The sequence below is a fragment of the Ipomoea nil genome, unplaced genomic scaffold, assembly GCF_001879475.1.
Source record: "Ipomoea nil cultivar Tokyo-kokei standard unplaced genomic scaffold, Asagao_1.1 scaffold1421, whole genome shotgun sequence".
Classification (NCBI taxonomy): Eukaryota; Viridiplantae; Streptophyta; class Magnoliopsida; order Solanales; family Convolvulaceae; genus Ipomoea; species Ipomoea nil.
In genome coordinates, this window is record NW_017617849.1 from 344036 (window position 1) to 355983 (window position 11948).

General features: G+C 33.7%; 1 protein-coding gene across 2 annotated transcripts; it reads right to left on the reverse strand.

The window, feature by feature from the left end:
- Positions 1-5094: 5094 nt before the first annotated feature.
- On the reverse strand, positions 5095-10385 carry LOC109187962 (farnesyl pyrophosphate synthase 1-like). Of its 2 annotated transcripts, XM_019338409.1 has the most exons (13): positions 10193-10384; positions 9407-9431; positions 9176-9291; positions 9009-9095; positions 8789-8905; positions 8616-8704; positions 8477-8528; positions 8136-8231; positions 7942-7986; positions 7749-7838; positions 7460-7531; positions 7228-7376; positions 5095-5108 (listed from the first exon to the last, which is right to left on the reverse strand). In XM_019338409.1, the coding sequence occupies exons 1-12, from the start codon at positions 10301-10303 to the stop codon at positions 7248-7250; spliced, it is 1029 nt and encodes a 342-aa protein (XP_019193954.1). In that variant the 5' UTR covers positions 10304-10384; the 3' UTR covers positions 5095-5108; positions 7228-7247. The 2 variants fall into 2 exon arrangements, with proteins under 2 accessions (XP_019193954.1, XP_019193955.1); XM_019338410.1 differs by lacking the exon at positions 5095-5108 and having other exon boundaries at positions 7042-7376; positions 10193-10385.
- Between the last annotated feature and the right edge of the window lie 1563 nt (positions 10386-11948).

Sequence of the window (11948 nt, forward strand, 5' to 3'; positions counted from 1 at the left end):
CTTTCTTTCAGTCCCAACTTCATCTACTCTCCTTTTTTCCATTGCCTAATTTTGAGTTAACAAGGCTGAGTAGTGGTCATGGTCTTTGTACTTTTAAAAATTTTGATCTAATTTTTATTAGAATTAATTTCACTTTTGGTCCCATGACTTTTGAGATTCTATCACTTTTGAGGCACAATTTTGAAATTTTTCAATTTTGGTGCATAACTTTGTTATTTTTATTTGTTTTGGTCCTTTTGGTAAACCGAGAGTGAAATATTGACGAATTTTATATTTTTAGGTCATTCTGAGGAAACATCTTTTTTTTTTTTAAAAAAAAAAAATTTATTTATAGCATTGACGATTGATAAACTCTTCTTTTTCACTTACTATGATTTTTCTTTTGTTTAGATATTGAAGACTTTTTTGAGATGACGATTTTGCCCTTATAATATAAAATCTGGCTACATTTTACTGTCAATTTGGTCGGAAGGACCAAAATTGATAAAAATAATAAAATTAGACACTAAAATTGAAAATTTTAAAATTGTGCATTAAAAATGATAGGACCTCAAAAGTTGTGGAACAAAAGTTAAATTAATTCTTTTTTATTATGAACAATTACTATTTGTAGTAACTGTGGCAAAATAATTTTTATTTATAAAGTATTTATTTAATCACCGACGCAAGGATATGACAATTTAATTATTTAAAAATATAATAAAATAAAATCTGGATCAGCATTATAAGTTAACAAAATTAACAGTCAAATTTAAAGTAAATGGATTAAACCAAATTTAAATAAATATCAAAATATCACATATATTTAAAACTTTTTTTGAGATTTATTTGTGTTCTTGAAAAAAGAAACATGATGAAGGTGGATATTTGTTGAGTCAAAAATAATTTTTTTTGAAAGTTTCAAATTTTGTATGAAACTATCAAAAATTGTAAAGTTCAAATATAAATTTGATAAGAACATCTCCAATAACAATGGTTTTTTTTAAATGATTTTTGAGGTGCTAATTAGGAGAAAAAAATGGAAATAGAAGAAAGAAAAAGATAGAGAGAGAGAGAGAGAGAAAAAAAAAAAAAGTACGACGCAAAAAATAAATTTAAAAAAAGAAAAACAAACAAGGAGAAATCGGACTTTTGGTCTCTCAATTAGTTCCAAATCTGCAATGTCATCCTTAGTTCCCAATTTGAACACATTTGGTCCCTCAATTATTCGGTCATTAAGCAGATTTGGTCCTTCTGTCTATTACTCCGTTTAACATCGTTTAAAGTAGGGGTAAAAGTGAAATTTCATATAGCATTTGTTTTATTTACTTGTTTAGTTGTTTATTACCCAGTGCCTACTTCTCTCTTTCTCCCCACCCTCACCCCCCCCCCGCCCACCCTCACCCCCCCCCCCACCCTCCCCCCGTCTCCCCGTCTCCCTCTCTCTCTCTCTCTCTCTCTCTCTCTCTCTCTCTCCTGAGATTTTTTTGGGCTGCTCAATCATACATCTTCGCCTTTTAGGCCACCAATAATGGACCCGGAAGGGGAGACGCTGGCGCGGTTGGTTACTTGTAGTGCGGCGATCGCCGGTGGGACTAGTTCCGATGGGGATACGCCACGGACGATGAAGCCGTCGTCTTCGTCGTCGTCTGTGGTGAATCAGATTCTTCAGCTCATCTGTTCTGACAACCCGGGAGATAAAATCCATGCCGCCATGGAGATCAGGCGCCTCACCGATGCCACTTCTCCGGCGCTGTCGGCCCTCTCGTCGATATGTTCCTCTTTGGCTCTGTTGAATCTAACGAGGTCGCGCTCCTCGCCCTTCTCAATCTCGTTGTTAAGGATGAAACGTAAGTCTCGTGGGGCTTAACTTTTGCTAACACTCTTTAATTTTTTATTTTTTTATTTTTCAAAATCCCATTTTTCTACCGTGAAAGATTTATCCTTTTTAGCACCTTATTAGTTATTAATATATTGTGACATTAGTTTCTTCATAAATTTAGGTTCGTATTTTGACAGTTTCGTGTTAGTTTCTTGCTTTTTTCAGTTTCTGCACCTTTTTCCTTGGCTTCAGTAAGGGATGGTGTTTCTTTTATCTTAATGTTCTTTTTTTAGTCCCCAACCCCACCCCGCCCCACACCTTTAATAAATTATTTTTTTACGAAGTATTTCTTTTTATGGCCCTGCATTGATGGGTTGCAGAGAAAAAAGAAATAAATCATATAAAATTGTAAATCTTGATTTTTATCATACTATGACATCGGAAAAAAAACTATCTTTCTTCAACTTATTGGGTCTGAACTGTGATTATACATAATTCAAGCTCAAGATATATCAAAGTGTTAAGCTTTATCAGAGAAAACTTGGATCTTTAGATTTTAGCTTTTGATGGCATCTGCCGACCAAGAACTGTGTGTTGCAATCATGCCTGATCTAGATTGAAAAAAGTCGCAAAATTCTGTGTTTAAATAACAAAGTAAACAACTTTTTCTTTGCCCGGGTGGGATTTGTGATTGAAAAAAGCATTAATTACGCATTTGTTCGGTGAGGAATGGGGTGAAAACAAGAAAACAAATGTTATGTGAAATTCCACTTTTACCCATGCTTGAAACGGTGTTAAACGGAGTCATAGCCAGAAGGACCAAATATGCTTAATGGTCGAATAATTGAGGGACCAAATGTGTTCAAATTGGGAACTAAGGATGACATTGCAGATTGGACACTAATTGAGGGACCAAAAATGTGATTTCTCCAACAAACAAAGAACCGGAAGTTAGCATGCGCGGTCTGTGCAAGTCACGCACGCCATCACATCCTCTCCTTTTCCTTTTCTCTCTCTTGACAAGTCCCAAAAAAAAAAAAAAAAAAAAAAAAAAAAAAAAAAAAAAAAAAAAAAAAACTAAATTTGCCTACATAGGGAAATTCCCTAAGATACCAAAGATAAGATATATTAGGGCAACTCCAACATAACACCAAATTTGCATTTTCCAACGCCAAACCACCATCCCTGCAAAATTAGCTGCTCCAATGTATGCCTGCAAAACGACATAACGCCAATTGTTTTGGCATTAATGAACAGTGTCGCACCATATATGGCGTGGCACTGTTCATCCACGGCAAATGTAGAATAGGAAAGTAATAGATCATTTTGCCCTTACTTCTTTTTATAATTTCAAATGTATCCTTTATTTGTTTATATGTAATTTTTTATTTTGTTAAATACTTATATTTAAAGTTTGTATTATTAAATATAAATTATACCATTTTAAATATCTCATTGAGACGATCGAAACAAGACTAATATTGAATATATATTAATTAAAATTTTAAATACATCAAACATATAGTAATTCTAACAATTAAATGTACTAGATATTTTATGCTATATTATTATTTTGGAATAAATTAAAATTTTAAAAAATATTGTTTAATTCGATTTTTTTTTTAAATAATTATGGTATAAAAATTAATGTTAATAAAAATTATTATTTACATCACAACTTATATTTTATAGGGAAAATGGCACTTTTTCCCCCTATGTTATATACTTATAGCACTTTTTCCCCCTTAATTATTTAAGTGGCTCTTTTTCCCCTTGAAATGTTAAATGGACATATTTACCCTAAAATAAATATTTCATTTATTTTTATTCTCCAATAAATTATTACTATAATTTGGTTCAAACCAGATACTATAGTAACCAAACCAAAATATTTCAATTACAATTTATAATCAAAACGTGATATTTAGAGTTTATTAAAATCGCAAACTGGAATGGCCGGTTCATGTTCCGAACTGAAAAAATAAAATACATTTATTGTTGAATTTAAACTATTTTAAAATAAAAAATAAAATTTTAAAATAAAGACGGTTCAAAATCGCGAACGGGATCCGGAACCGCCGGTTCATGATCCAGTTTTTTTTTTATTCTTAAATTTAATAAATTGAAATCCAAATATTGGGTTCTAGATCTGAATCATAACTGAAAACTTTTAATTCGATTGCTATAGTGTCTGGTTCAGTTCGAACCGAACCGTGGTAATCGCTACATATACGCAATAATTTGTTGGAGAAGTAAAATAAATAAAATGTTTACTTTAAGGGTAGAAATGTCAATTTAATATATTAGGGGGGAAAACCACCACTTTTAAAATAATTGAGGGGGCTAATGTGCTTACATAAATAATTGAGGGGGAAAAAGTGCTATAAGTACATAACATAGGGGGAAAAAGTGCCATTTTCCCTATTTTATATTAAACTAATTAAGTTCGAACTAAATTATACGGAGTATTAAACTAATTAAATTCGAACTAATAATTGAGAAATCAAATTATTTTAGTGTAGAAATTTGGTGTTTTGGTGTAAATGGGTTGGAGTTAAATAAAATTTGGTGTGAGAATATGCTTAGAATATTCTTTTTAGAAAAAGTGTCAGATGATCCATCATTCATGAAAATATATATTATGCCACAAGAAAACACAAACACACACAATGTGCCATACAAACTACTTCTGCCTCTTGTATATTTTGGCCAAGAATGATTTCAACACTGCTTGTATTGCTGCATGTGGCTCGAACTTATAATCTCTTAGAGCAACTTGGTGTCACTGGACTACAAGGTTATTGACAGATTAAACCAAATTTAAATATCACATATATTTAAAACTTTTTGGAAGATCTATTTTTGTTCTTGAAAAGAAAAACTTAATGAAGGTGGATATTTGTTGAGTCAAAAATAATATTTTTTGGAAGTTTCAAATTTTGGATGAAATTATCAAAAAATTTAAAGTTCAAATATAAATTTGATAAGAGCATCTCCAATAGCAATGATATTTTTTTTATAGTACGGCAATTTATATCGTGGACCAGGGTCCACAGTGCAATATAACAATTAGTTTTTGGTGTGCCAATTAGGAGAGAGATGAGGGAAATAGAAGAAAGAAAAAGAGAGGGGAAAAAAAGCATGTCTGACGCAACAAAACAAAAAAACAAAATAAACAAACAAACAAAGAATCGGACGCGCTAGCGTGCGCAGTCGGTGCAAGACACGTACGCCATCCCATCCTTTACTTTCCCTTTTCTCTCTCCTTACATGTCCCAAAAACACAATGTGCCATCCATCCAAACTACTTTTGCCTTCTGTATATTTTGGCCAAGAACGATTTCAACACTGCTTGTACTGTTGCACTTGGATGGCCTTCAATCGACCTTACTATCTTTTCATAGTTGTTGCTCTCGTACTCTGCAAACACATCTTGAAACACACACACACACACATTCAACCTCCATACAAATAACAAAATACTCGGAAAAAAAATTCAGGTCAAATAAACATACTGAACCTCAAGTTTGAGATCATTGTAAAGCACTTTAATCTTAGCTACCCAAGCAGATCCTCTTTTCCACAGTTAGTTCTCCTGTCAAAACAAAATTCATAATTTCCTGGGATGAGTCGTCGAAACAGGTGTATTATGGAAATGCTACAACATCGGAAACAACCTGGACTAGATCAACAACTTGAGAAATGTGATGTCATTTTTGGTATTGGTTGATGCATTATGTGTGCATGTTCTTGTATTGTAAATAAAAGATTAATGTTACATTCATGCAACTTCCAAGTTTGATTTGATTATAACTTTTCTTTCAAGTCCCAACTTCATCTACTCTCCTTTTTTCCATTGCCTAATTTTGAGTTAACAAGGCTGAGTAGTGGTCATGGTCTTTGTACTTTTAAAAATTTTGATCTAATTTTTATTAGAATTAATTTCATTTTTGGTCCAACAACTTTTGAGCTTCTATCATTTTTGGTGCACAACTTTAAATTTTTTCAATTTTGGTGCATAATTTTGTTATTTTTATTAGTTTTGGTCCTTTTGGCCAAATTGACGGTGAAATATTGCCGAATTTTATATTTTTAGGAGTAAAACCGTCATCCCAAGAAAACATTTTCAATATCTAAATATTTATAGGTGTTTGATCGCATTGATAGACAAATCCTTCTTTTTCTTTTAATATGATTTTTCTTTTGTTTAGATATTGAAGATCTTTCTTTGAGATGACGATTTTACCCTTAAAATATAAAATTTGGCCACATTTTACCGTCAATTTGGTTGGAAGGACCAAAATTGATAAAAATTGAAAAAATCTAAAATTGTGCACAAAAAATGATAAGACCACAAAAGTCGTGGGACCAAAAATAAAATTAATTCTTTTTATTATGAACATTTACTATTTGTAGTAACTGTAGCAAAATATTTTTTATTTATAAAGTATTTTTTTTAAACAAAAACAGAACTAGATTTCATTATCAACAAACAAAGCTTTTACAGAAAACGAAGGAGGAACATCAAACCAAGCAATATGCTCAGTCAAAGAACCATATTGCCTAGTTAGCAGGTGGCCTACCTGGTTCGCTGAACGCTTAACCAAAGAGAACTGCAAATCATCTAAGAAAGTTGCAAAACAAGTAACAAAGAACCGGACGCGCTAGCGTGCACAGTTTGTGCAAGCCACGCACGCCATCCCATCCTCTTATTTTTTTATTTTTTTTTTCTTTCTCTTGACAAGTCCTACAAAAAATTAAATTTGCCTACATATGGGAATGTCCTAGGATACCAAAGATAAAATGGGGATAACATGACATTATGCGTATTGGACGAGGGTCCACAATGCACTATGGACATCCACGATATAACAATTAGTTTTTGGGATGTCAATTAGGAGAGATGAGGAAAAAAAAAAAAAAAAACAAACAAACAAACAAACAAAAAACTGAACGCGTGCGTGGCCTGTGTTAGACATGCATGACATCCCATCCTCTCCTTTCCTTTTTCTCTCTCCTTACAGGTCCCATAAAAAAACCAAATTTGGAGGGAGAACCCAACTCTTCTCTTTCCTCCCTTGCTTCCCCACACTACCGTTGCCCAAGATTCAAACCTTGATCGCTTCTATCAAATACTATCTACTAAACTAATGAGCTAAAAGCCCGTGCGGGTTTCGTGTTGAAAACTTATTGTGTTGCTGGCTGCTTATCTCCCCAATGGAGAGACAAAATGTGGGGGGTAAGAAAAGAAAATGCAGTTTTATTTCAACTTAGAATGCTGGGCATCAGAGTGAATACTACAACAAACAGGAGCATGATATCAAAGTAAATGGGGAACTGAACTCAGTTATGGTAAGCCTAGCAACAAATGCAGAAGATCCATCATGAAAATATTATGCCACAAGAAATTAAAACAACACAAACACAATGTGCCATCCAATCCAAACTACTTTTGCCTCTTGTATATCTTGGCCAAGAATGATTTCAACACTGCTTGTACAGCTGCACTTGGATGGCCTTCAATCGACCTTACTATCCTTTCATAGCTCTTGCTCTCGTATTCTGCAAACACATCCTGAAACACACAAACACACACATTCAACCACCATACAAATAACAAAATACTCGAGGTCAAATAAGCGAACAAGTGGACTGAACCTCAAGTTTGATCTCATTGTAAAGCACTTTAATCTTAGCTACGCAAGCAGAATCCTCTTTTCCATAGTTCTCCTGTCAAAACAAAATCCATAATTTCCACTCAGCTCCCCGCTTACTAAATACTAGCTAATTACAGAATGAACGGAATAACAACAGTATTAACCTCAAGGCCTTGCCCAAATCGCCAAAATCCATGGCTATGGACTCACTAGGATAACGGTCTACTGAAGTTACGTTCATTTTGGTGTTGTTTTTAGTGGCAAAAAAGCGTATTAACTTTCAAACTTACATATAGTGTCTTCTTTTGTTCCTCGTTACAAAGTTCCAGTGCTTTCACAACCAACCACGAGCACTTAAAGTCTTCAATGTCTGTTCCAATCTGAAAGTGTGCAAAAATACTTCTCAATAAATTTCAATTTCAAATATTTAAGTCAAACAGAGATCTAAGATAAAGTGTATAGTTTGAATTCCATTTAATATACCTTGCCAAGAACCTTTGGATCAGCAAAGCAATCCAGATAATCATCCTACAAAGGACACCAAAATCATTTGTGTAAACTTCTCAGAACCATTACGAAACAAATGGGTGTTTGAAATGCTGAAATACCACTAGATGAGACATTTTATTACCATTACCCATAACTTAAGTGAACAAATAACTGTTAATAGTGCTTACCTGAACTTGAAAATAGATTCCCATATCAACAAGAATGTCTTTCACACCAACATGCTTCTCAAGATCCTCACCAGCCATAAGAAGTGCACATGCCACCTGGATCACGAGAAATAAAAAATAAAAAATAAAAAATAAAATTTTAATTGACCTTCTGAACTTATGTAAAAGGTGAAGGGGAGAACAAGGCATTGTTTCCACTAAGACCAAGCTATGGCAGTCCATCATAAAAGTTAATTGCAGACAAGTCTATTTCTGGAGAAGATAATAGAAACAAGAGACAAATTCAATCCGCGATAGAATAATAGGCTACAGGTTTGATTGGACTGGAAAACTATACTCACCGGGAGGTAAAATGAATAGTAAGCAGTCTTGTATTCGACAATACGGCGGTGGCTGCATGAATGCATAAACATTTACTTCAATGATCAATAATATATGTTAAAAGAACACAAGACCGAACTGCATGGAAGTTCTGCTTACAGAGACAATGAATATTTTGACAGATCTTTTTCCCCGACAAGGGTGGTAATCAGATCAATCATTTGCCCACTGGCAGTTTGGAATTCCACCTGTTAGCGCAAGAATGTCATGACAGTTAGCATTAGATTAAAATCCAGCCTTGTAACTAGACATAGAAGCACAAAGAATATCACCTCATTAAACAGATCCAACAGATCAACATAATAAGGCTTTCCTTTAAAGTGATTCTTGAGAATCCGTGCAATATGGTTGCGGAGAAGTATCGCATCATTTGCAGCAATCAATCCAATCTATGAAAGGTATCAAATCAAAAACATTTCCTTAAATAAAATGCACACTAGATATGATTAAACAACAAAAATATGAGAGCAAAAACTGTCTTTAGGGGCACACCTTAGGCTGCCTGAACCAACATGGTTGGCCTCTCCGCGTATGAGAGCCATCCATTATGTCATCAAGAACCAGGAAGTATGCTTGAAGCTGCAAATTTTGCCACCATCAGACACCCAAAAACAAAAAGGTAAATTTTTGGTTCACAATTTAGCTATAGAATTGCATACCCATTCAATACACCAGCCAAGAGCAGACGTAAGAAATATTTCATCATCGGTTAGTTCTTCCCCCTCTTTCAGCAGCTTGTAGCTATCAATAACAGAGAGCCCTCTGTTCAACTTCCCTGCAACCAGAAGAAAATGAATTATTATCGGATATACCAGGAATCTTGATCACTGTCAAACATAGAAGAACAGGGGAATGTTATCAACAGATTAATATCGTTATTTTATTCTCACCTCCAGGCACATTGTAGTCCAGCATCTGAAATGAAACCACCAGAACTAAATTAGAACAACAACATTGGGCAAAACAAAAAGCAAAGGCTATGCAAAGTCTAGCTATATGATTATTGATCATCCATAATTACATATTCTTAAATTGAAATTTTTAGATCAGTTTTAGGTGAATTAATTATGGATCATTAATGAATATTATTAATTTTTTCTTGGCTTCTTCCTTCCATTTGGCATTTTAAAGATCCTATAAACTTAGAGGAAGTAGTACCAAGCATCATTACCACCAAAAAGAAAATCTTCCAATACAAATTAAATATCATCCATATCAAGAAAAATACTTAATGTCACAAACACATAAATAGGAAATGAAAGAGATCAAACTCGGGTTCAGTTCAATGCAACAAAGCACCCCATATCTTCTTTCGCAAAAAAAACATTAGATCTTGGCCATAAGAGATTAAGAGTAGCTGTGGATTAAAACTTAGCACTACACTGAATATGGAGAACTACACTTGACTGGCAAAAGGGGAAAGGACTCCAAAGTAGTAAAGTGAACCAAAAAATGGTTAGGCGGAACATAAAAATCAAAACTTTATTGAAATTAGACCATAAATAACAAAATAAAAACAAGAACGATGAAACGCAAGCAAAATCTGGAGAAGTACGCTTTGACAGTGACACAGTGCAGCCAGAAAGCGACGTGAAAACACAACAAAATCGCACACAATCTCGCGCAGTTGCAGATCAACGTGAAAAAAAATAAACAAAAAAGGCAGAAGAGAATACCCGCTCAACCCACTGACGAGAATCATCGGTCCACTCGAAAGCAGGGTCATTGAGGAGCTCGGACTTGAGGGTGGAGTAGACCTCGAGAAACTTGGCCTTAAGATCGCTCATTGCTGTAGAGAGAGAAACAAGAAATGGAGAGAGAAAGTGTTCGTTAGTTTCAGAGTCTTTGGTGGACTCAAGATGAAAGAGATGAGTGTATATATAGTGGAAGCGACGCCGTTTCTCGCTGATGTTGCGGATAGGCGCAAAAAGTCACACTAAGGTAGCAGCAGGCCAGCAGCCTCCCAATGCAATTTTATTTTTTCTATTAGCCACCAAAGATACATTTCTTTGATTTCTTTCCCCATTTATATTATATTATTATAATTTAATTACGATAATGTGCTTAGCGGGCACGTGTTTTTCACGCACATACTTTGAACTGGAGAGTCGTTGCCAATAGTAATCACCAACTACTGCAACTAGCAACCTATAAACATTAATATGGTGGTGAACTCTGTCCAGATCACGTCAATGTTGAATGAGAGAAAAAAAAAATCATTTGTTATACTGTGGGCCATGGTCCACCATCAGTATGGTGGTGGACCATATCCATATCACGTCAATATTGAATGAGAGAGAAAGAAAATCATTTATTACTGTGTGTCAGGCTCTATAATAGTATAGTGGATCATGTCTAGATCACGTTAATGTTGAATGAGAAAGAAAAAAATCATTTGTTATACTATTGGTTAGGGTCCACCGTGGGTATGGTGGTGGACCCTGTCCATATCACATCAATGTTGAATGAGAGAAAAAAATCATTTGTTATATTGTGGACCAGGGTTCACTATGAGTATGGTGGTAGACTTTGTCCAAATCATGTCAATATTGAATGAGAGAAAAAAATGTTATTTTACTATAATCATGTGGTCATCAGCCGGCAACCACTCTCCTTAATTATTTAGTATTTGGTAGTAGTGAGGTAACTTATCATTGAAAGATTAAGTCTATTACTTCATATCAATAGTACCATTTTCCTTATGATTTATTTATTTATTAATAAATATAGACTAAATATATAATTAGTATATGTAATATGCTTATAAAGTTTCACTCTAATTAAATAAAACCTATTGCAATCTAACCTATGAAAACAACATATTTATTTGGGTAATCTCAATGGAGTTTTTTTTTTTTTTTTTTTTTTTTTTTTTTTTGAGTTTGTGACTATTATATAAAAAAGAGAGCCTGACGTGACAAAGGAGAGATATGTTAATAATTCTTTAGCAAATCACAAATTTTTTAAAAAAAAAGAGAAAAAAATATGGGTAAACATGCACGCAGGCTGCCCAATGGGGGCACATGCCCTATTGGGGCAACTGAAGTGGTCGCCACTCTATTTCTTTTTAGATTTTATATCCTTTTTTTTTTTTTTACCTAGGTCAATAAAAAAATTGAGTAAAAATTCACCAGTGGAATTGCTGTAAGATTAAAGTTGTAAAAACAAGGGAGTATAATTGTATAAATATAAAGTTTCCTTATACACCTTATATAAGATTATAGCCGATTACAAAGATTTGTGTGAGGTGACAATTTTTCTTTAATATTTATTTTCCTTATTTTCTTATTTGCCTCATGTGAATTAACTATTATAAAGTAATATAATGAGTAACGGTATGGGGATTAATGGATTATGATTAAATTTCGTGTGTTACATACTTTGAGTCCACTTGTTATTTATAATTATTATTTTTATATAAATTATTGGTTT